Here is a 22175-nt window from a genome sequence, read left to right on the forward strand (position 1 = left end):
TTAAATAACTGAATTCATTAACTGCAAAATATTTACACTTGTATAAAACAAACTCGCAACCAGCTAAACAGCACTAGGCTGCAATGGTTGTCCAGTCAACGCAACAGCAATTAAAATCCTTCCGCTGTCACTAATCTGTTCGCTGTTGCTCACGGACCATATACTTTGCATCTTGTGGCTTCCATGCCTGATTGTGGTTTGATGCTTTTAAAATCAGTGTTCATATTTTATCAAAATATCTCTAACCTTAGCATTGCATAAATGTTGCGTGTCTTCGTAATTGTATGAAGCGTATAGTGTTTTATTTGTGCTAATAGCTCATGTCGGCATGCTGCATAAAGCTTTTAAGGTTTGTTCTGTAGCCCAGTTGTAAATTGATGACAAATCATCCAGCATTCAAACTTCAACCGTTTTGGCCAGATTATAAAGGTATGCATGTTGCATTTTTAAAATTTATTAATTTCCAAACTTCAAGTGAGCAAAGTACTACAGCGCTCCTGCCAAAGAATGCCAATGCAATTTGTAAATGGTCTTAGTTTTGATTTGGGAGAAGAGGGCTATTTAAAAATTTATTACCTTACAAGGACATGATGACCTAAACTAACTTCAGTAAATTGAAATCCGAAGTTGTGGTTTTGAATACCAACCACAATGGATAGCATACACTTTTGTAACCTTAATTCTGATCAGATGCCAGGCTCATGCAATGTAGATATCTGCAGGAAATTATTGCTTTCCAAATCACCTTAATGAAAATAATGTGACATGGAGTTCAGTCATATGCCTAACAGCAAAACTGAAAGGCAACTTAGGTAACTAGTTATCTGTTAATTGGCTCGACCAAGCTGATGAATAAATGACAATTCATGACAACTGACATGGTTATCTATTAGTCATGGCTTCTTCCTACCTCCTACCAAACCTTAGCAACCTGACCAAGTCTTTCTTTCAAATTGCAATGCAGAATGGCCATAACTGGTGGCCTGTATCTTGTACCCTCAATGACTTTTTCCTATTGGCAGTTGGTGAGTTATAGTGAGTGGAAACATATCAATTATATTATTCACTAACGTTTCTGGAATTTATCATGAGTTAAAATAGTGATGAGATATTTGAAGTTGACCCGTATTCTAATGGAGCATCTGCTTTACTTCAGCCTGGTTTATAATGTATAGCTTGAAATTCATCTGTCAGTTAATTTTCTGTTTGTAGGGGAAAAGAATGCCAGGAGCTTGTTCAGCCACTGGCTCTTATGCCAATGTTTGATTCCAACTCGCTCGACAAAGATGCATTCTTATCCCAGCGAAGTTGGCTTTCTTGCAATTAATTATCCCTACTTTGGATTTTTTGTCCTTTTCCATAGCCAATTTAAACCTTATGATACAATGGTCTTTATCCCATAAATACTCTCCCCATTGATGCTTGGTCCACTTGGGCCAACTCATTCCCCAGATCCTAATTCCAACTGTGCCTGCCCTCTTGTTGGACCGGGAACATACTGCTGCAGAAAGTTATCTTGAAAGAACTCTTCCCCCACTTGCCTCTTTGTCCTATTCCCATCCCAGTCTATATTTGGATACTTTAAGTCCCTGGTTATAATCACTCTATAATTCTTGCACCTCTTTGTTTCTCTACATCCCTTCCATTAGTTGCTGATCTACATGCCATACTGATAAATGTTCTTGCACCTTTTTCATTCCTTACCTCGAGCCAGAGCGATTCTGTCCTTGATTCCACTGGATCATCTCTCTCCAGACTGTTAATGTCATTATTAATCAATATTGCCACTCCCTGCTCTTCCCCCACACCGCTTTCTTCCTTTTACTGTCTCTTCTCAATGTCTTGTTCCTGGGAATATTTAAAACCTAATCCTGCCCTTCTTTGAGCCAAGTATTTGTTATAGCAACAATATTAGTATTCTATTTGTCAATGTGTCCAGTTTTATTACCCATACTGTGTAGTCACATACATGCACATTAACCCTGATTTAGGCATTTTTACTTCCCTCCTTATCTGACCCTTCTAATACCTGTTACTATATCATAGTGTAGGGCAACACAGTGGCACAACTGTTAGCATTACTGACTCTCAGCGCCTGGAACCCAGGTTCAATTCCGGCCTTGGCTAACTGACTGTGTGTGGAGTTTGCATTTTCTCCCCATGTCAGCGTGGGTTTCCTCCGGTGTTCCTGTTTCCATCACGGTCCAAAGATGTGCAGGTTCGGTGGGGATAGGGCAGGGGAGTGGGTCTAGGTAGAGTGCTCTTTCGGGGGGTTGGTGCAGACTCGATGGGCTGAATGGCTTACTTCTGCACTATGGATTCTGTGGACCTCTAATTTAATCAAACTCTTCCAAGTATTCTATTTACCTTGATTCTACTCTTTTTGGGATATCCTCCATATCACTTAATACTTCTCTACTTCCCACAGCTGCTTTTCTTCTTCTACTTCATTCTGCATAGCGCCTCTGGTTCGCATCCTTCTCAACAGCACAGTCTTTTTGTACAGGCCCCAGCTGACCCAGAACTGGCAAAGCTAAAGCCATCCTCACTCTATTTCTCCAGCCATGTGTTCAATGGTTCAATCTTCCGATTCTTATGGCACTAGCACGAGAAGTAATCCTAAGATTACTGTTCTTTAGGTTCTGCTTTTAATTCGCTTCGCTCCCTAAATTTTGCTTCCAGGGTCTCGTCTCTTTTCCTACCCATGTCATTGATCCCAATGTGGGCAACAGCCTAATGGGTATTCACGCCCCCCCCCCCCAAATGATCAGCTGTTCTGTGACATTCTTGACCCTGGCAACATGCCATCCTAGAGTTACATCTCGAGCTGTACTAATACCTCTAATTATGGAATTCCCTCCCCTACAGCACTGCCACTCATCCTCCTCTGCAGCTGAGCCACCCATGGTGCCATAGACCTGGCTCTTGCCCTCTGAGGAACTATCCAGTATCCAGAATGGAAAAGCCGAGGGTGGCTGGGCTATCAGTCTGTTTCTGTTAGATACTCAGGCTGTCACCCATTCCCCCTCTGCCTTAGCTGTGGTGTGACCATCTCTCTAAATGTGCTAAATCCACAAAATACTCAGCCTTGTGGGTGCACCACAGTGATTCGAGCCGCTCACTTAAGTTCTGAATCCGGACCACAGTTTCTGCAGCTGTTAACAGTTCCTGCAGACAGATGATCTGAGGGTATTTTGTGCCTGCGGTGAATTCCCACATCCCACAGGATGCACATTTCCATGTGGTTAAGCTACACTTACATACTTTAAACTTTTAAAACATAAAAGTGCTTACTATGTATGGTATAACTCGCCTGTTACTCGCCCATCATCTCCTCTGTCTGAGTCCAGAAAGAGAAAAGGAGCTACTGGGAACTTGAATTGTAATAGGCCTGCTGAAATGCTCACTGCTCAATGATGGTTCATTGTCCAGTGTGCTGAGCTGCTGCTGTTAGTCATTGCCCATTAGGACTAAACTGCAATTGAGTGTTGGTGGGAAGGGTAGCAATCTGTCATCTTCCCAGCTCTCAAGCATCAATAATGAATAGTGTACTAAATGCTGAGGTGACCAATTCGATACAAGACTCTTTATTTCAAGCACACGCCAGTATTAATATATTTCAGTACTTATCAGAAATTTTCAGATGATACAATATTACTCTGCTCTTCTAGGTGGCGCACATAATCCAGCTGCCCCTCTTGATAGATTCTTTATCTATGATATACACTCGAACCATCCAATCTCTTTTGTCTCCCCCTTATCATTGTGTGCGCGTGGTTGTCTGTTTAATTTCTTCATCAAGTTAACCCTGCTTTTTCTAAATAAACAGAAGAAAAACAATGACCATCTCGCTCCCAGCTGAGATGTTTACTGTGATTAGGGGTTGTCTGTGGGTAATGCCAAATATTGATTACTTGATGTGAAAGCTCCAGTGTTCTTTGCTGTCTGTTAATGCTTTGTGATTGGCATTTGGTTTTCAACTCTGTTTATTTGACCATGCAAACCATGATGGTTAAAGTAGACTGCAAAAGTCAATTTCTATTTCCTTGCACTAAAGCAGGAGCTGGTGAAAACTTTAGGCGAGGCGGCGATTTGAAATTTTGTGGTTAGTACCTGTCGTAGAAGAAGCCAAAAGAAACAAATTGTGTTCACCCATAATTAACCTCTTCCCTGAATCTTTTTCCAATACAGAGGAGAATCTGGTGCTGGCAAAACCGAAAACACTAAGAAAGTTATTCAATATTTGGCCCATGTTGCTTCCTCTCACAAAGGCCGAAAGGACCATAATATTCCAGTAAGTTACTTATTGCGGCATTCATCCCAGTTTATTGTATAATACAGGTACATTTGTTTTAAAATTTCTTGATGCAATACATTTAATGCTGATGTGTGGCTTATGAAATGTGCATAATACAACTAATTCATTGCTGTAAGGCGCTACCGTATAGTCAATGCAGACATCTTGGTCTTTGTAGCATGGCATATGAATACCTATCATGCTTACAGCTGAAAAATAGACGTAATGTAACTTGCCATTAACTTTATGATGGAATAAGCTGTACTGTGAAATAATTTAGTGTGCTATGCTGAAATGAGTATGTTTTGCCTCATGGAATTTAATTAGATTTTTTCAGATACTCAACATATTCTTTGTATTGAGATAACCAGTATGAAAATATTTTAAATCCAGGAATCTACTGTAACCATTTTCTGCACCAAAAACTCTTGTCGCTTAAATGGCTCTAGCGAAACTGCTCTACCGTTCTGAAGTGGAAAACCATTTATAGTTGTGAAAACTGAAAGAGGAGCTCTGTGACCAACCTTTGTGTTTGTATTCCATCTCTCAAGTACCAGGACTGTTATGGTGACCCCCCCCCCCCCCCCCCCCCCCCCCCCCTCCCGTACATTTCAATCGCTGCATGTGTCCCAGCAGACATTCCAAGGATAATGGCAGCAAATGTTTGAAATTACTGTTGTAACAAAAAAAAACCTCATAAAGCTGCCCCAGAGAATTCCAATGATTTAAGACATTCTTTGCTGCCTTTGCCAGGCTTCTGCAGACCATCTATCTGTAATATATTAAATCGGCATGTGCCTTATGGTAACTCATTTTTTCTATTCTAAATTTCTGTCCACTTTTTTCATAATGCAAATACCTCATTGTGCGTTACACCTTCTGATAAAACGGTGGATCAAACCCCTCCCAGCTCGCTGACCTGTTCTGCAGAGAAACCACCTGTGTTCCAACCGGCTGTGTTTTTCTGCTTCTCGAATTGGAATGACCGTTGCTATTTAACTATAATGAAAGGATTTTATCCTGCCCTATCGTTGGAATATTAAATACACAAACTGCCTACAAATTTTGGTGCTCTACCAAAAAAATCCCTTTCCTAACTTAGTATCTGGGGTGAATACAACTTTAAACTCAAACATTTTTGAGACTGCTTTCACTGCAGCATGTAAAACTGTTGAGGTAAAATGTATCCCACTTTTTAGCTTGCAAGATGGTTTTTCGCTGTTCTTCACTGACCCACAGGACTGGTTATTTACATCACATCTATCCAGTTAACACTCCCAAAACTTCAACTACATTAAATATTTTTGGAACATTTCTGAGACATGACAACCTGTCATAAATGCAGTCTATTTTTTGTTCAAGGGCTAATGTTATTTGAGAATCAGTAGGGATTTGTCCTTCTACGTTCTTCGTGCTTTTGCAGTGCAAAGTCAGACAGTTGTGTTCGGGTGGTATGGTCTCTTGCTGTGTCAACTCTGGCTAGCAATACATGAAGAGAACACCAGTGTTGTAACTAGTAATTCAGCCCTTGAAACAGTACAGTTTTAAAAAGGCATGATTAAAAGCAGTATTTCACCGTGGGTAAATACTTCAGTTCACCAAAATCTTTGTTTAATTCCATGAGCAAAAACTAATACTTTTGTGCTTCAGTGGAATGCATGGCTCTGCAAAACTTGGGGAAATGTGCCTCGCTGTGTTTATGCATATTTGAAATGAATGTGTATTTCCTAACGGTGCTATTTATTTGTTTGCAAAAAGCAGCCCATATCGCCTAAACCAGTGAAACATCAGGCAAGTGTTGATGCTGTTCAGTTTAACTCTTTGCAGCATGTGATGACACCACTCTTCCAGTTTATTGATTACTTTAGTTATTTTTGAATTTTCTTTTCACCTGTCCCCTCCTTTTATAATTGCTTTGTGAGATCTTAAAGGAATCGTTAGGTGACTTTTCACAATAGCGTACGAACACCTTCCTTTTCTGGTCTTTTTTTCTATAATGTACATTTCTAAAGGAAAATTAGCACTTCCACACTCACTTTGCTTAATTGAACACTAGCTTTTCCGATGCACTATATTTTCAAAAGCGGCACTTTGAAGCGTATTCATTCTAAACATTGCGACTTTTGAGCACTTGCCCTAAACTGAATTGGCGTATCTTTTAACCTGATGTTTCCTTATTTGATGTAGTGATTTTTGAATCCGATTTCCTGCAGGAAACGGCACAAGATAATAATTGATCTCTCTGGCCATATAATTTCGAGGCTGTTGCTTGAATTTTGGCCGTTGTGTCATTGCACCAAAAGCAAATGGTACATAAGAAATTAACTACTATCCTTTTTTAAAAAAGGATGCCTTTAAAATGGAAGCTATTGGCTGGAATGCATATGTGAAATCATTCTTGAATATATTGCCTTTTCTCTAGCCTTTTATATCTTGTTTCTCTAGGCATCACCGTTTCCTGTTGGAACTTAGCCTGTATTAAGCTCTGCAATCCATTTCCTATATTAAAAAATAAATATGACGGGGTGGCACACTTAATCAATTTCCCTTCCCCACCTAAACTTGCCTACATAATTTAATTTGCAATAACTCCAACCTCTTCAGTGGGGAAAAATGGTTAACATGACGCTCCTATTTCCACTGTGGGTAGTCATAAGTTACTAATTAGCGTATTTTATGTTCCTTGGTGCGTCACCTCATCAGGATAATTCGGATTCAGACCACTGACTTTATTTTGGAGTGTAAGAGCTGCTGAATCTCTCATCCATATTTTTGTTATCTTCTGACTCTGTCTTCACTGGACAGACCAGTGACCTACCACACCATACCACCCCACCCCGTTCATCCAAAACTTGTCTGCTGCCTTATTTCCAACCAGCATGGAGTTCTGTTCACCAATCGCCCTCTTCCTGCTGATTTAACTTGGCTCCTGGCCCACCCAACATCTTGATATTAAAACTCTCATACTAACATTCAAATCCCTGCTCATCTGCCCTATCTCTAACTTCCTCTATTCCCATAGCCCTCAGACACGCTGCATTCCCCCAACTCTGGCCCCTTGCCTTCATTCCCCACCCACCCAAATTCCTTTCAATCCACCTTTGACCCATGTTTCAGCCATATGGACCCTAAATTCCCCAAGACCGTCCATATCTCTTTTTTTTAAAGAATGTCCTTAAAACCTCTCTCTGTTCAAGCTTTTGGTCTACTTTGGATCAGCAATGATTTTTCTCGGCTTGCAACTTTGGATGCCAATTGCGTTATTTAAATTCAAGTTGTTGCTCTTGGGAATGTAGGGACCCAAATTCTGTGTTTAAACATTAGACCCATTATAAAGGAATAAGACCAGCAAGTTAGTTGGAGGAGGGGAGGATTCTTAAAGAAAAAAAAGCTATAGTTCGGACCAAACCTTTTGTTTTTTTTCTTCTGGGAGGGGGATGAGGGGGAGTGGAGATTTAATTAGTCTAATGAAGAGATGATTACAAATGGTTTATGCATATAATTTTGGAATTGTGGGACATTGCTCCATTTGTCTAAAGCTCGTTATTATCCATAACCCATCAGTGATATGTTTCAGTTTTTAACTTCGCAATGTGTTAAATATTGACCTCCCTGAAGGTTGGTCAGATTCATTTTTGGACTTGTTTTAATCTCTGTCCAATTGAATTGTAGAAAGCAAAGTTATTTTTTTTAAAAAGAAATGAAAAGCTTTTGTCAAGATATTGAAATTATATCTAACTTTTCATTTTTATTAAATCCTGTGAACATCTCATCTTTTCACCTCCAATGTTAATGGACTTCCAATTTCTCATGCAGATTGGAAGTAATTTAAGTAAACTGTGTGTTGCTGTGTCACTAACATTTTATTTTGGTATGCTGTTTGTTTCTGTCCATTGACTACAGAGTGGAACTTCACTTTTATATGTGAGTAGCATGTTGTTTTAAGTCCCTGCTGTTCGAGCTCTGGTAACAATTTCATGGTGTATCTCACATTGGGCACATGGAACAGGATGCTATTGTTCTTGTATGCAACAGGCAGGAAATTTTCTCGCACTAAGTTAAACTTGCAGCAAACAATAGCATCAATTCTTAATTATGCCTTTCCTGTTTTGCATTGCGTTGCATGATTTAATCGCTTATCTGCTAAAACCAAAGCAATCTTTTGTTACAGAATTGCTGGTCTGTACGCCAGAAGGCATTTTCAACATATTTGCATCAAGTGAATCTTGTACTCTTTCCCCAATCATTACAGTTTATCCTGTTTATGTAATGTCAAATTATTGGAAGAGATGTAGACGTAGATGGTTGTAAAACTGTCCTTTTTAGATTTGAGGCACAGCACTTGAGACTTTAACATTTCTAAGCGATGGTACTCTTCCTAATCAAGTTTACTTAGGGTTGATCAGCACCAGCTGCCATTCTTTGAATCTGCACCAGTGTGCTCGATGACTGAACCATGGTGCATTACATTGTCCGAGCAATTGCTTTTGCTTGATGGAAAACTGCGCAATTATTTTGAAAATGGGTTTTTTTTTTTCATTTATTGTACCAAATCTAAGCAGCTTCATTGGAAAAGAAAATTCTTAATCTGAAGAGTTTTATTGAAGGATTCGGTGAAAGTCTGAGACTATAATTGTAAAATAACTTGAACCTTTCCCACAGTGCATCTTTCCATTGCTGTTGTGGGGTGGGTGGGTGGGTGGTTGCAGGCCCATTCGGTTGGGGGAAGTTTTGCAGGAGCCACTGGTGCAATATGTCAGGAATTTGCTGGTTCTATCTAATTTTTGTAACATACTTCTCTATATTCTCCAATCTTGTATGTTTGTTGCAGGAGCCTCTCTGCAGAGTGAGTACTGGACTATTTTATCTGTCATTCAGAAATGCAAATCTGGAATGTGTTAAAAGTGCGAAAGCAGGCTGAAATTTTACAGTGAATTATGTATTTATTTTTCTGCAATTTGTTCTAAATATTTATTTGGAAATTCCTCATCTACATTTCAGAAACTGATTTTAAGTTTCAGATATCATGTCCATAATCTGCTTCTGTACAACTCGAGATAGAGTCTTGTTCTAAAAGCAACAGTAAAATAGAAGAGAAAGTTGCTGCGCTCTGCCTCATCTATTTGATCTAAGACTAATTTGTAATGTAATTTTTTTCCCTCTTCCCAGCTTAGTAAATAACTCTCTCTATCTGCCCATTGAGAATGAGGAATATGCACAGTTTATGCTTGGATATTGTCCAATTCACATTGTTGATCTATTGGCTCCAGTGCTAGGAAAGCAACAACCTGGACATATTTGTCCAATAAATATAACATCACAGCCCAAGTATCCAGTCTGCAATAATGGGTTTTGTTTTTCATCACCTTATTTGAAATGTATAAATTTCCTTGATATTTTGGATGTACATCTCAGCATGCAAATTACTAAAATCTGTACATTTAGAAGTTTAAAAAAAAACTTCCAAAAATGTTATGAACTTTTATATTTGCTTCAATATATGATAGCACAGTGAAGATAAATCATCATATGCAACATTGCAAACAAAGCAAAAATAGGATTTGCATGCAGCAGTATGCTCCAAATCTAGATAGAAGTTGATAGTGGGTCAACAATTGTAGATGAAGGTTTTTGTTCACCAACTCCAATGATGGGACTCCCAAATATTGGAGTTGGACTTTTTTCTCCCTTTTCAGACCCGCAGATGAGTGAGAACTGTCATGAACATGAAGTATTATCAATTAAGCCGATTGCAACTTGACTGCAACTAAAATCTGAGGAGATCAACCACCATGACAGATGAATATAAAGGTGCACATCCCTGAAGCCTGTGGTGTGACACTAATGTAGACAAATGTAGGTGGCCTGTCTCAAACACTGAAGACATCTGTTGGCCACTGCTTAAATACTCCAAAAGGGTGTAATCTAGCCTGATTCAAATGGGGAAAAATATGTGCTTTGAGCTGTTTTCAGAAGCGCACATTTAAACCAGCTGTGTATATCAGGCAGCTTATTAGTGTGTAACTGATTGTAGTTGACTTGATAGCAATCAGGAGTGCAAATAATAGTGAGCCTTCCCTTATCCAGCAGATCCTGAGACCAGTTGTGATGTGGATCTATCACTGCCTTGGTTGGGATCAGCAAACGCTGCACAGGTCTGGGAATCCACCCACGAGAGCCTCCTAGTTTATACACTCTGCCACACTGCACTAATAGCCCAAACCACTGGGAAACACTTACACTTCAGAAAACTTTTAACACAGGCATTTGTAGCACTGTGCTTGTGTTCATGTAAAAAGAAAATGCTGATATAATTCTGTGCGTAATTTTACCTAGTTGCATTAAACTTGCTCCATGGCGTTGGATTGAATTGAAATCTGAAATGATCCTTACAAATGTACAGGAGTTGCTAATTTTTCGCCATAAAATAGCCCCCCTGAGCAAACTTGGCTGGAGGTAACCTCTTGAGCACAGATTTTTCAGAACAAACCAAACTCTGCTACTCTGTGGAAAAATTTAACCTGAAAGTTGCTAGATTGATAGAAAAAAATAAGTCAAAGCGTACATTAAATTGGTAAGAAGTGAATTGCTTCAACATTTTTAGACGTTGCATAGGTTTCATGTCATTTCTTGTTCCTGTTTGAACTCTTCATCTCCGTTGGTTAGAGTTTTGACCCATTCTTTTAAACTGGATAGCGAATATCATGTGGTATGACAGAGCGACATAGCTTGGGCCACTTGAACAAATGGCTTGTTGACCAGCTGTAGTGTGAAATTATTGACTGTGCAGAAGCCCATGACTTTTACTATTCCTTTATTTTAGTTGATAAGATTTGGCAGACGTCATGTTTGAGAACCAAATGTTGAGGTTTGCTTTTTTTGTGCGAAACGTTAAGTCCTATACTCCACCTCAGACTAACCAATGGATTTAAATTGCTTTTGTAAATGACCTGACCGTGTCAAGCTAATTGCCCCAACTGCTAACTGTCCATAAACACAAACAATTTCTCACATTGGCGCTCATACTTATCTGCTGTATATACTAAATGCATAAATATCTGCTATGCATGTAGTAAAAGCTGTGGAAATTAAGCGCATTTGTGCAACATACTTGAACCTACTAGACTTTTTGTGTTGCCCTAAACAAGTCCTGAACTGTGCATCTTCGCTGTTCCTTCATTGGCGGCATTCCCTTAAATGATATACTGGATACTGCACACTACAATTAACCTTTTTGAATGTTTTAACTTTAGCCCTTTAGAAATGCCTTTGAACTCTAATGATGATTATATGAAAAATCGGTAAATTTCTGTCTCTTTAGAAGAGTGGGTACAACAAATTAATTTTGGAAAACCCCTTGTAATTCTAAAGTAATGTCCAATTTTAAATAAAATATCTGACTTCAGTTTTAAATTTTTAAATGACATGATGAGTTTATCTGCTTAATTTTGGAATTGTCAAATGACGGCATGAATGTGGCAGAACAGGCTGTGGTCAGTTGGAGATAATGACTCTAAACGTGAGTACAGGACTGGTTCTGAAGGTAAACTATCGTTATTTCCATGATGGAAGTTATTTTTTCAGTCTGATGTGCTGGAAATGGAATTCCACCTGGGAAATGCCACAGGGCAGAAAAGAATATCAGGGAAAATATGATCAAAAATATCCCCCCCTTTTTTGTGCTTGCGTTATCGCTTGTAACTGACCTTTAACTTTCATGTAAATGCTGTTCAAATATTATTTGCTAAAGACTTTCAATTCTGGTTTGTATCATGTGTATATATTGGTGTACATTCATGAGCTTGTCTAAGAATATCTTTGCAACAAGTCAAAGATCAAGTGATTCACATCATTTCCACTCTTTTTTTTAGGTGGGGGTAGATAGGGTATTATTACGGAGATCTGTTCATGTAAAGTCTTTGACAGCTATGAGTATATTTCAAGTGTTTGGTTATGGAATGAACTTTCTCTCAACCGATTAGCCCTGGAAGCCAAAAATACAATTGGAGAAGGGTTTTTGAGGGGGGGGGGGGGGGGGGAGGGGGGGGGGGGGGGGAGAAGAGACCAAGGGTTTAGGGGGGGGGGAGGAGAAGAGAAGGGTGGGGGGGAAGAAAGTTAATTTGGTCCTCCCATTAATCTGTCCTATAAAATATTGCGTAGTTGTTAAGAGAATACACAACAGACATTAATGAAGATGTTGTGGAATCAAATGAGGGACGACAAAGGCAACAAAACCTACTGATAGAAAATATAGCCATGGCAAGTGTCCAAATCAATGTGGGAGTCTTAAAAAATACTTTCCTAGAATTATCCTCATTAGCTTATATTCAAAAACCAGTTTCTTGATTTTTGCATTACCTGCAACAATGGTCAATTTGGGATCCATTCTAAAAATTTAAATTCTGACAGATCAATATTACGGCTCATTTGTTTCTAGGTAACACTGGAGTCTTCTCCTTTGCCCTTGCAGTTTGGACATATGTCACACTGGTGTAGCTTGGTCAGAGGTAAATCCAAAAAGGTTGGATCTATTTTGGTACATGGCAGTAAATCTGCCATCTTTTGCCTTTAGTCTTACCAGCTATTTGAAGAAGAAAAATTTCCACCAATTGGGACCAGTGGCAACACTTGCTGTGTGAATTCACAAGGATTAAATGATTCTGACCCAATGCAAGCTGCAGGTTGTGGTCATTGCATGGTTTGCCGTAATTGTGCAACGAGTGCAAAGTATAATATTTGAAGAGTTAACTTAATCTAGCTTGTCTTCCTCTTGGCATTCAAATATGACTGGAATTTGGATGTTGGCAAACAGACATGGTCCGAATGTAACTTTCCATGGTCAGACAGCAGTTGGCACACATAGCATAACTCGTGTTCCATGTTTCCATTAGGTGCAGGTTTCAAAACTTCTTGTACAACCTCACTAATCAAAAGCTCTGCAAATTTTACAAAACACCCAAAGCACTCAGTTGGCATTCGTCCAGTGTAGATGGGCAGTAATTTGGGGTGACAGTGGTTAACACTGCTACCTTGGTGCCAGGGACCCGGGTTCGATCCCCGGGTTAAATTGTGACCTTGGGTGACTCTGTGGAATTTGCATGTTCTCCCTGTGTCTACAGGAGTTTCCTCCCACAGTCCAAAGATGTGCAAGTTAGGTGGATTGGCCAGGTCAAATTGCCCCTGGGTGTCCAAAGATGTGCAAGTTAGAGGGCATAGGGTGGGAGAGTGGGCCTAAATAGGATGCTCTTTCAGAGGGCAGTGCAGTCTAAATGAGCCAAATGGCGTCCTGCATTGTCGTGATTGGGTTTAAAAAACTTTTTTCTTCATTAATCTAATGAGTTCTTTCTTCATTTTTTAAGGGTGAACTGGAACGGCAACTTCTGCAGGCAAACCCTATATTGGAATCATTTGGCAATGCCAAAACTGTGAAAAATGACAACTCTTCACGTTTTGTAAGTGAACCACAATACATTTTGAAGGTGACAAACTTGTCAGTTCTTTCTAATATTTTGAACTTGCATTTTATTGGATTGAGTCCTATTCCATTAGATAATAATTGCTACGTAAACGAAGTGGAAAATGAGTACTTTCCTGGCTTGGCTGGAATGGCTATTTAAATCTTGAACCTTCACTGCTCTCTTTCCAACACTGAGCTGTACCCCAGGAGGCCTCCCATAGCCACCCTTGCACACCTCCTTTAAATATCTTTGATCTCTTGCATCTTCTATTCAGTTGTCCTGGGCACTTCTGGGAACTTAACATTTCCAAAATATAATCTATCTTGTTCACCTTAATGCCTCCACTCTTGGGTCAAATAAAATGTAATAACCTTTACAAAGTTGTAAAATCTCTTGCTCCCCCATTAAAATTTAACAGCTGAAAATTTAAACCCTTATTTATCCCCTAATGCACATTTCTACCTACTGTTCGTTTACCTATTGAAACATCATCTGACCATACCTACTTCAACTGCATGTCTTTAACACCAGTACTCCTTTCATGTCTCAAACCCTACCAGACAATCAGTCCCCAGTTTAATTAACTTACTTCCTCATGCACATCCACAAGCCTACCTCACAGAATAAGATCTGGAAGCATGTTGTGGGAGCGAGCTGTCATTACATTCATTTATCAATCAATGTCATGAAAGAAGATGATCTGATCATTCATTGTTCTCGTGTACGCCCTTGCGCACACATGGCTGCCATGTTCACCTGCAAAGTATAAAGCACTTGGGTCATGAAACACTTTGAAATGTTTTGAAAATGTGGATGATATAAAAACACAAGTCTGTCTGGTTGTGACAGGAGATGGAAGACTTTGGGAAGATTTTATTTGCCCAATACTCAACTATCAAATTAAGCATGAAGGCTAATTGTTGTGTATTGTGGCTGAGCATGATTAATCTGTGAATTTCCAACAAAATGTTTGGCCAACATTCAGAGCGTGTATTGGGTTAATGGCCGTATGTACTTAACACCTCTCACAGTCAAATATGGTCCTTGTTTATACCTTTTGGGCTATCCTGCTGTGATATCAAATGGGCGTCCAATTACCTTTGGGGGCTACAATCTTTCTTGGTGTTTTGAGGGAAAACTAAAACTATAATTGAGCAAATTATCACATGGCTAATCTCAAATTTATGTTCCTTGGAATAATTAAAGCTGCACTTTTTGGAAATACTCGGGCTTTACTTACCCACTTAGCTTTTCACAGGCTACATGACCCGGAGAACAGTTTGATTTACTGTACGTAAGCTAACGTTTCTGGCACAATCTGTTAAATTATCACTACAGCTGGTCACCCACATTTTACCCGCCATAAACTTGAGGTCATCCAATACTCATTGCCCATGTTTTAACTCACTGCAAGTCCTGTTCAAAAATCACACTGCTCGCTAACCTACATTGGCCCCTGGTCAGGTTCTCATTCTTGTTTTCAAATCCTCCGTAGCTTCCCATCTGTGAACTCCGCCAATCCCTCGGAGATATCTGCACTCCTGTAATTCTAGCCTCTTTACCATTCTCTGTTCAAATCACTCCACCATTGGTGGCCAGGCCTTCGGTTGCCTAGTTCCCAAGTGATTAGTTTAGAGCAGCATGTTGGGAACCTTGGAGCAGGTGGCCTACCCTGTTGGGCAGGTTGCCTGCCCGGTTAGGAGTTTGAGTGCCTCTTTCTGAAGGATTCCTGCACTGCCCAACTCTTTCCTTAATAGTATGCCACATAACAGTACCTGGACTATGAGTATCAAAATAGTTATGTAAACTATTTTGGATGACATCCTGCTACTAATGATGTGTTGCTAATTGTGTTCTCTCTTTAATTGGCTCTGTTTATGGCGGTTAATATGGTAGCCTTCCTTAATTCTAATTACGTTTGCTCAAGAGTCGCCAGGTATCTTTCGATATCGCCACAAGGTTCAAAACCGAATACTGATCAAAGACCCGATACACCAGTTAGTAAGTTCGAAATCAATGCTCATTTATTTACACAGTCAAATATACTCATGCACAAAACTCTACCAACTAAACTATCACTACTACTAAAGCCTATACTTAGCTTTGGACGCCCACTCAATCAGAGGAACAATGGCCGCTGTCCGGTTCTGAGGCTTCTGGGGTTGAGCTGGTACGGAATAGCAACTAAGAGCGTCTGTCTCGTAATGTGCATTGACTTTGGACTTGCCTGTTCTGGTGCAGCTGCTAGGCAGGTCTCTCCTCGCTGAGAGCCAAGGCCAAGAGAGCGATTCTCTCTTGGGGATCCTTCTTATACCCAAAAGGGGCTTCGCGCGCTTTTGGGCGGGCCTTGAACTTGCTTCCAATTAATTGGACCGTTTCTCGATCGTTCCTAACGATTTCCTCCAATAAAGGGGTGGGTGCCCTGATTGCTGGGCGTGTTCTAGGTGGCCATTGGCATGCTTTGTTTTAGTCTCCTCTGGCGCCGGGGTGTCTGCCTTGGTATTGTTTACTTAAATGTTACCCTTTTGTTCCCGGAAATGGCTCATTAGTAATGGCTTTGCAGTATCGGTCTTGTCTGGGAGCTACAGCTCCAATCTACAGGCAAACCGTGCACCTGCTTGCTTTCTCAGTATTGTCCATATTCCCTGCATTCTTTGCAAAGTGTCCATTTTGTAATCGGGACGTGGCCATCTCAGATGGCTACAGATGCCAGTCGAGTCCTTTGTAAACTAAGGCCTTGCAACCCCCATGTAGGGGAGATCCAAAGAAACTCTGCAGGATGCACTATTTAACCTTGTTGCGGGCAGCAATTTTTTAAGTAACTTCCCTGTTTTCTATGAGTTTGCATGCTTCTACCCTTATTTAGTCTCGAGCAGAAAAACCGTTCTGACCTGGGTACCTCCCTGGGCCTAACTAAAAGACCCAAACCTTTGCTTGGGAATGAGTTGATCCCAAATCAATTTGACTGCATTCCCCTTGAGGTCCACTTGCCAGTGGCAGCAGCAGCTCTACTTTGGTTTGGTACCATGTACCATTTGCATCCTAACTTCTGGATCAATTTTGACAGGAAAAAAAAAATACATATTTTATTTGGAACATTATAATCTGGATTGCAGGGGGCAAATTTTAATATATTCTATCTTTGCCATATTTGGAGTTTTGGCTTACAGAAGGATTTTTGTTTGCTAAAAAAATAGTTTGAGGCTAAGATGGTTCCAAAATAATTGAAGGAATAGTTTTAGAAGTGTGAAATGTTGAGGGAAAGTTGTAGCCAACTCTTTTTTTTTTAAAGTTCTTGGTCTGAAGCAGTACATCTGCAAGTTAATGTTTTCAAACTGTTGTGGTCTAATCCCCATGGCATTTTTATTCTGTAACCTGATATAAATTGTAGAAGCTTTAAAAGTGGAAGTGTCTACTGTGCCAGCTACAATTCCTTAGATTTTAACTTTTCTATCATCCTATAAATCAAACATTTGAACATTGTGCAGAGTTTGTGAGATGAACTGGTACATAAATTTTCACAAAGCAAATTATGGTGTTGAGGAGGAGAAGCTGGGGAAAGATGGAATGAGCAGTAAAGCTCATTTATTGATAGGTACACACTTAAAAATACAGAATTTAAATGCTAACACCACTGCAGCTTTTGGATGAATGTAAAACATTTTAAATATCGATGGGATGAGCAGAATGTTAAATGTTACACAGTAGTTGTGGCTGTCCTCTTCTCTTGTCCCCATCCTGTCATTCCTATTCCAGACCTCTAACGCACTCAATTTTCATGGAATTGTTAATGCTTTTCCAAATTCTGTTTCTTTCAATGTTAACTGCCTTCTGTTCTGCCCCTGCGTGTCAATTTCTTGGCAAAATTGTCCTCACTAGACTGTAGACTCTTGTTGCAATCAGTTTACACAAATGGAAAAATTGAATCCAAATCTTTCTCTAGCTGAGTCCGTTCAGTGATGCGGAGCTGCATGTGATAGGAATCTGTATATTTGGGAAGAGGGTACGGGTTGGAGGAGCAGCACCCGTAAAACTGTGCTCCAACTTTCTTTCTCCAGATGACATCGTATATTCTCCTAGTAACTTTTTATGAGAAGATTTCAAATATTTTGGGGGGTATGATCATCACTCCATGAATGTTTCACTCTTCCATTCTTGCCTTTTGCAATGTCCCACATCCTTATCTATTTCTGTTCATGATAGGTTGATGCAAAACGCTTGCTGCAGTTTACTTTACTGTGAGTATCTGCCATGAAACAGATCATGGAAATGCCCCACTGCGCTTGGAGCCAGGTTCGATTCCGGCCTCGGGTGACTGGAGTTTTCGCGTTCTCCCTGTGTCAGCGTGGGATTCCTCCCACTGACCATGCTAAAATTTTTCCTTCGTGTCCAAAAGTTAGGTGGGGTTAAAGGGATAGGACGGGTAAATGCGACTAGTTAGGGTGCTCTTTCAGGGGGTCAGTGCAGACTTCTTGGGCTGAATGGCTCCTTCTGCACTGTAGTTATTCTATTTTTGAAGTTCCAGAATAAGTTGATTGCAGTGAATGGCAGATATAGTTTTCCGTGGCTTAAGACACTTCAGCAAAATAGTTTTTCACCAGCTGAGCTTCACTCTCCAATGGTACAACTGTTTACCAATTTTGATATGGAACTTTGTTTTAAAACATGAAAGATAACCTGAACAGACAATGCCAGAAACACTTCGGGTCATATGTAGAGAAATGTCAAATCTCTTCAAATCAATATCTCTGGTACTTGATCCTTGGGAACTGTTGACAATATAGCCGAAGATTGCATTTAGTGCGAAGGCAGGGAATAAATTCAAGTGCTGGGAATGAACGTCTGTAAAATCAGCTGAGATGTTCCACAGTGAAATGATTCTTGGTTTAACCACAGTCATGGCAAACTCTTGAATTCAATAAGACAGACTGGGTTCTGTGGTTTGTCACCTAGAAGATCACAGTTGGCCCACATATGGCTTTTAAGAATGAAACACAGATTGCTTCCATTGTCATTTAACTAAAACATCCCTGAAATTTCCCCTTGCTGGCATTTATTCTACAGCTGAGACAGTCTCCATCTCACTGACATTTGAATAAACATATTCTCATAGTTTAACTATTTGCAAGAAGCAACTTGAGCTGTATGGATTCTCAAAGTGGTTTCTGACTCGATCATGGTTATGGTTAAAATTGTGACTCCTTGAAGCCTGCCCACCATCTGTAAGGCACAAGTCGGGAGTGTGACTAAATGCTCTCGTCTGGATGAGTGTGGGTCCAACAACTCAAAAACTGGCCACCATCCCAGGACACGAGCAGACATGGTTTGGCACCCCATTTACCACTTTAAAACGTTCATTCCTTTTGCTGGTGGTAAACATTGTACCAACTAGAAGATGCACAGCAGGAACCTGCTGAGCTACCTCCAGCACCTTCCAAACCCATAACCCTTTACTGCCTACAAGGACAGCAGACACATGGGAAAACCACCACCTGAAAGCTCTCCTTCAGTCGCACATCATCTTAGCTTGGAAACATATCCGTGTTCCATCACTGTCGCTGGGTCAAAATGTACCTTACAGCACTGTGGGTGCACATGCAGTTGGCTTGTCAATCCCATTCTTGACCAGTATATGAGCATCGTCAGTTGAAATTTCAGCACTACTTTGGTCTTGAGGGCAAAACAAAATACATAGGCCTGTAACATCCAAGCTGTGGAACGCCGTAACTGGGACTGGGCAACCAAAAAGGGTTGGGGAGCCCCTTCCCAGAAATCCCCAGGTAAGAATTGCAGGGCTCTGGCTGGGAAGTGTAAACATCTGCTGGGCAATTGACCTACGACAGGAACCTGCAAGTAGATTTTAAATGTCAAACTGGCAATGGTTCTGACTGTCTTCCAGCAATAGTTACCCAGAAAAAGTTAGACTACAGACCCCTTCATGAGACTCTGGCCTCACGTGACCCCCCCCCCCCCCCCACCCCGGGTTCAAAGGAACAGGAGTGGAGTGGCAGTCCGACATTGATTGCCACTCCATGGAGGTTACCAGCCGTATTCTTCCACAAATCCTCCATCTACTCCTCCATGGTAACAACCAATGCAGTAGAAAAGAGAGTTGGGCTTGTGAAAGAGTTCAACTTCAAAGATCACTGTGCACTTTATATTAAATTTAATTGTGCTGCTGTTGTCATAAATTTTAAATTATGTACTGAAACCATCCCTAATCTTTATTCAGCCAAATAATGAGATGGTGTATGGATTGCACAGAACACTTAGTTTGTGGGTAGGCTATTATAGATTAACTGCCTTAGCTTTCCTCAACCTCTGATATTTAATTGTGAAAAGGAAAGTTTAGATACTTGAGCAGCACAGTATAATTCATTGCCACAATGTACTGTAATAACTTGCTGAAGTGGGTATTGGCCAGGAGTGGGACTCCCATGAATAGACGGCTCTGCTTGTTTACTATGATACATTTGTATCTACACCGCCAATCTTGTGTGATCTAGAACAGGAATAGGATTGAATTGGAAACCTCTGTGTGCACTCCTAGGCATATGTCGTTGCTCCTACTGCTGTTCAGAAGGTACCCTTCGTGAAAGAATGAGTTCAGATGTGCCTTGCATGGCTAATCTTTTTTATATTGTGTATATTTGAGACTGGTCTATACTACTGAGTCTGTTTGCAAAATCAATGATGCTAGGAAGAGGGGTTGTCTGTTTATCTCCTGTCTGTGGAATGGAACAAAATGTTTCCAACATTTTGTGACAAATTGCATTCCAAATAACTTGAAGAAATGTTTTCCCAGTGAGCAAATTTCATTCTTTGTAGAATTATTATTTAGTGCTTATAAGCAATTAAAATAAAAATGTGTGCTCAATCAAAACTTGCTGAAAATGGCATTGAAATTATCAGGAGGGTTTTGTGCCATGTTGGAGCCTCATTCTGTCTTTACTCTCCTTCAGCTTTTGCATTGGTTCAGTTTTGCATTGGTTCTCATTGTTTTTCCCTCTCTCTTTGTTATCTGGTTTCCTTTCTCTCTCTTTAAGCACTCCTCCCTCCCTCTTTAAGTTGAGTATTTTTTTTATATGTTCAGCAAAGTGTATTGCTTCAGCCAGAAGTCCTCTGGGAGCTTGACAGAATTGCTTTTGATTTATGTTGTTTCAAATAAAAACAATCCATTTACAGTGCAGAAATACGATTGCAATCCTCCAAAGATTTGAAGTTGGTAACAGATAAGAGGTTGTTCATATGTTGTACTGACATAGTGTTGGCAATATTTTGTGGAAGGTTTTTGCAATGATTTGGTTCTCGATGGGGAATTTAAACTAGTAGAGGGCCACATTTGAGCATTTTTAAAGAAAATAAATAAATCACAGGGCCAAGTCAATAGTGAGTTTTGGCGGCCTGTGATTTCGATGATAAGAATCTGCATCTCATAACTTCAGTTACTTGAGCTTACAGAATACCTTCAGTGCAGAAAGAAATTGTGATCATGATAATGTGGTAAGCTTAAACAATTCCTCCAATTTGAAAATCAGCGTCAAATGTTAAACACAAGTTTGATGGGTATAGAATCATTTAGTTCTCTCTATCTTCCCTCTTCCTCTGAAGGATATAACGATGAAATTGTCTGTATAATTATAGGCAGGATTTGTTCCTCTTTGGTGACTTCACCTGGGAATCCTATTTAGATGTCTAGAGGCCATTTAATTTTGAAATATTTGGAGATGTTAAACATTACGAAGAGTGTCATGTGATAACTAAAATATAATACAAGTTCTGTACATTTAACTTTATGACGATTGGAAGGTTTTGGGAAAATTGGGTTACCAACGCATTGGGCAATTTGAGGGTTGAAAGCCTGGGGTTGGAATGGTCATCATCTTCTTCTTTAAAAAGGCGAGTCCTGTTCTGCAGGGCTTGGGTAGTTTGAGCATCCAGCACGTGAAATTGACCGAGGAATGTGTTTTTCCGTCTGGGCTAATGCTTTATGGTTTGCCTGCGGTCTACAGGGAGAGGTTTTGTTTCGCTTGGAGATGAGGCTGTTGCTCGGTGGAGCCAAGGAATGCAGAGAGACATTTTAGGAAGCTGTGGAGGGAGGCAATGTTGGAGAAAGCTGTGGAATGAGAGGGCTTTTGAGGAAAGGCATTTTAGAAGTAAAAAGTCTGATCTGGCAACCTTTTTTTTTAGACCACAGATAAAGGCTAATTTCTTTCCCAATAGGAGAGGGGGAAAATAAATAATAGTTTAAAAGCAGAGCATTCTTGTCTGAAGACAAGGAGGAGGCTGAAACAACAGTTGAAGTAGGGGCTGGTTTAGCACAGTGGGCTAAACAGCTGACTTGTAATGCAAGAGCAAGGCCAGCAGCGCGGATTCAATTCCCGTACCGGCCTCCCTGAACAGGCGCTGGAATGTGGAAA

At 40.2% G+C, this 22175-nt stretch overlaps 1 protein-coding gene across 9 annotated transcripts in view; it reads left to right on the forward strand.

Moving 5' to 3' along the window:
* The window catches only part of LOC119953638 (myosin-10), a 178866-nt gene that overhangs the window by 90056 nt on the left and 66635 nt on the right, over positions 1-22175 (forward strand). The window contains exons 5-9 of one of the 9 annotated variants that reach the window (XM_038778104.1): positions 4192-4294; positions 6056-6088; positions 8201-8221; positions 9129-9143; positions 13657-13749. In XM_038778104.1, coding sequence (XP_038634032.1) covers positions 4192-4294; positions 6056-6088; positions 8201-8221; positions 9129-9143; positions 13657-13749 — 265 coding nt within the window. The remainder of the gene's footprint in view (positions 1-4191; positions 4295-6055; positions 6089-8200; positions 8222-9128; positions 9144-13656; positions 13750-22175) is intronic. The other 8 variants (XM_038778105.1, XM_038778106.1, XM_038778108.1 and 5 more) reach the window with 8 other exon arrangements.

This window comes from Scyliorhinus canicula, chromosome 18 (genome assembly GCF_902713615.1).
Source record: "Scyliorhinus canicula chromosome 18, sScyCan1.1, whole genome shotgun sequence".
In the NCBI taxonomy this organism is placed as follows: Eukaryota; Metazoa; Chordata; class Chondrichthyes; order Carcharhiniformes; family Scyliorhinidae; genus Scyliorhinus; species Scyliorhinus canicula.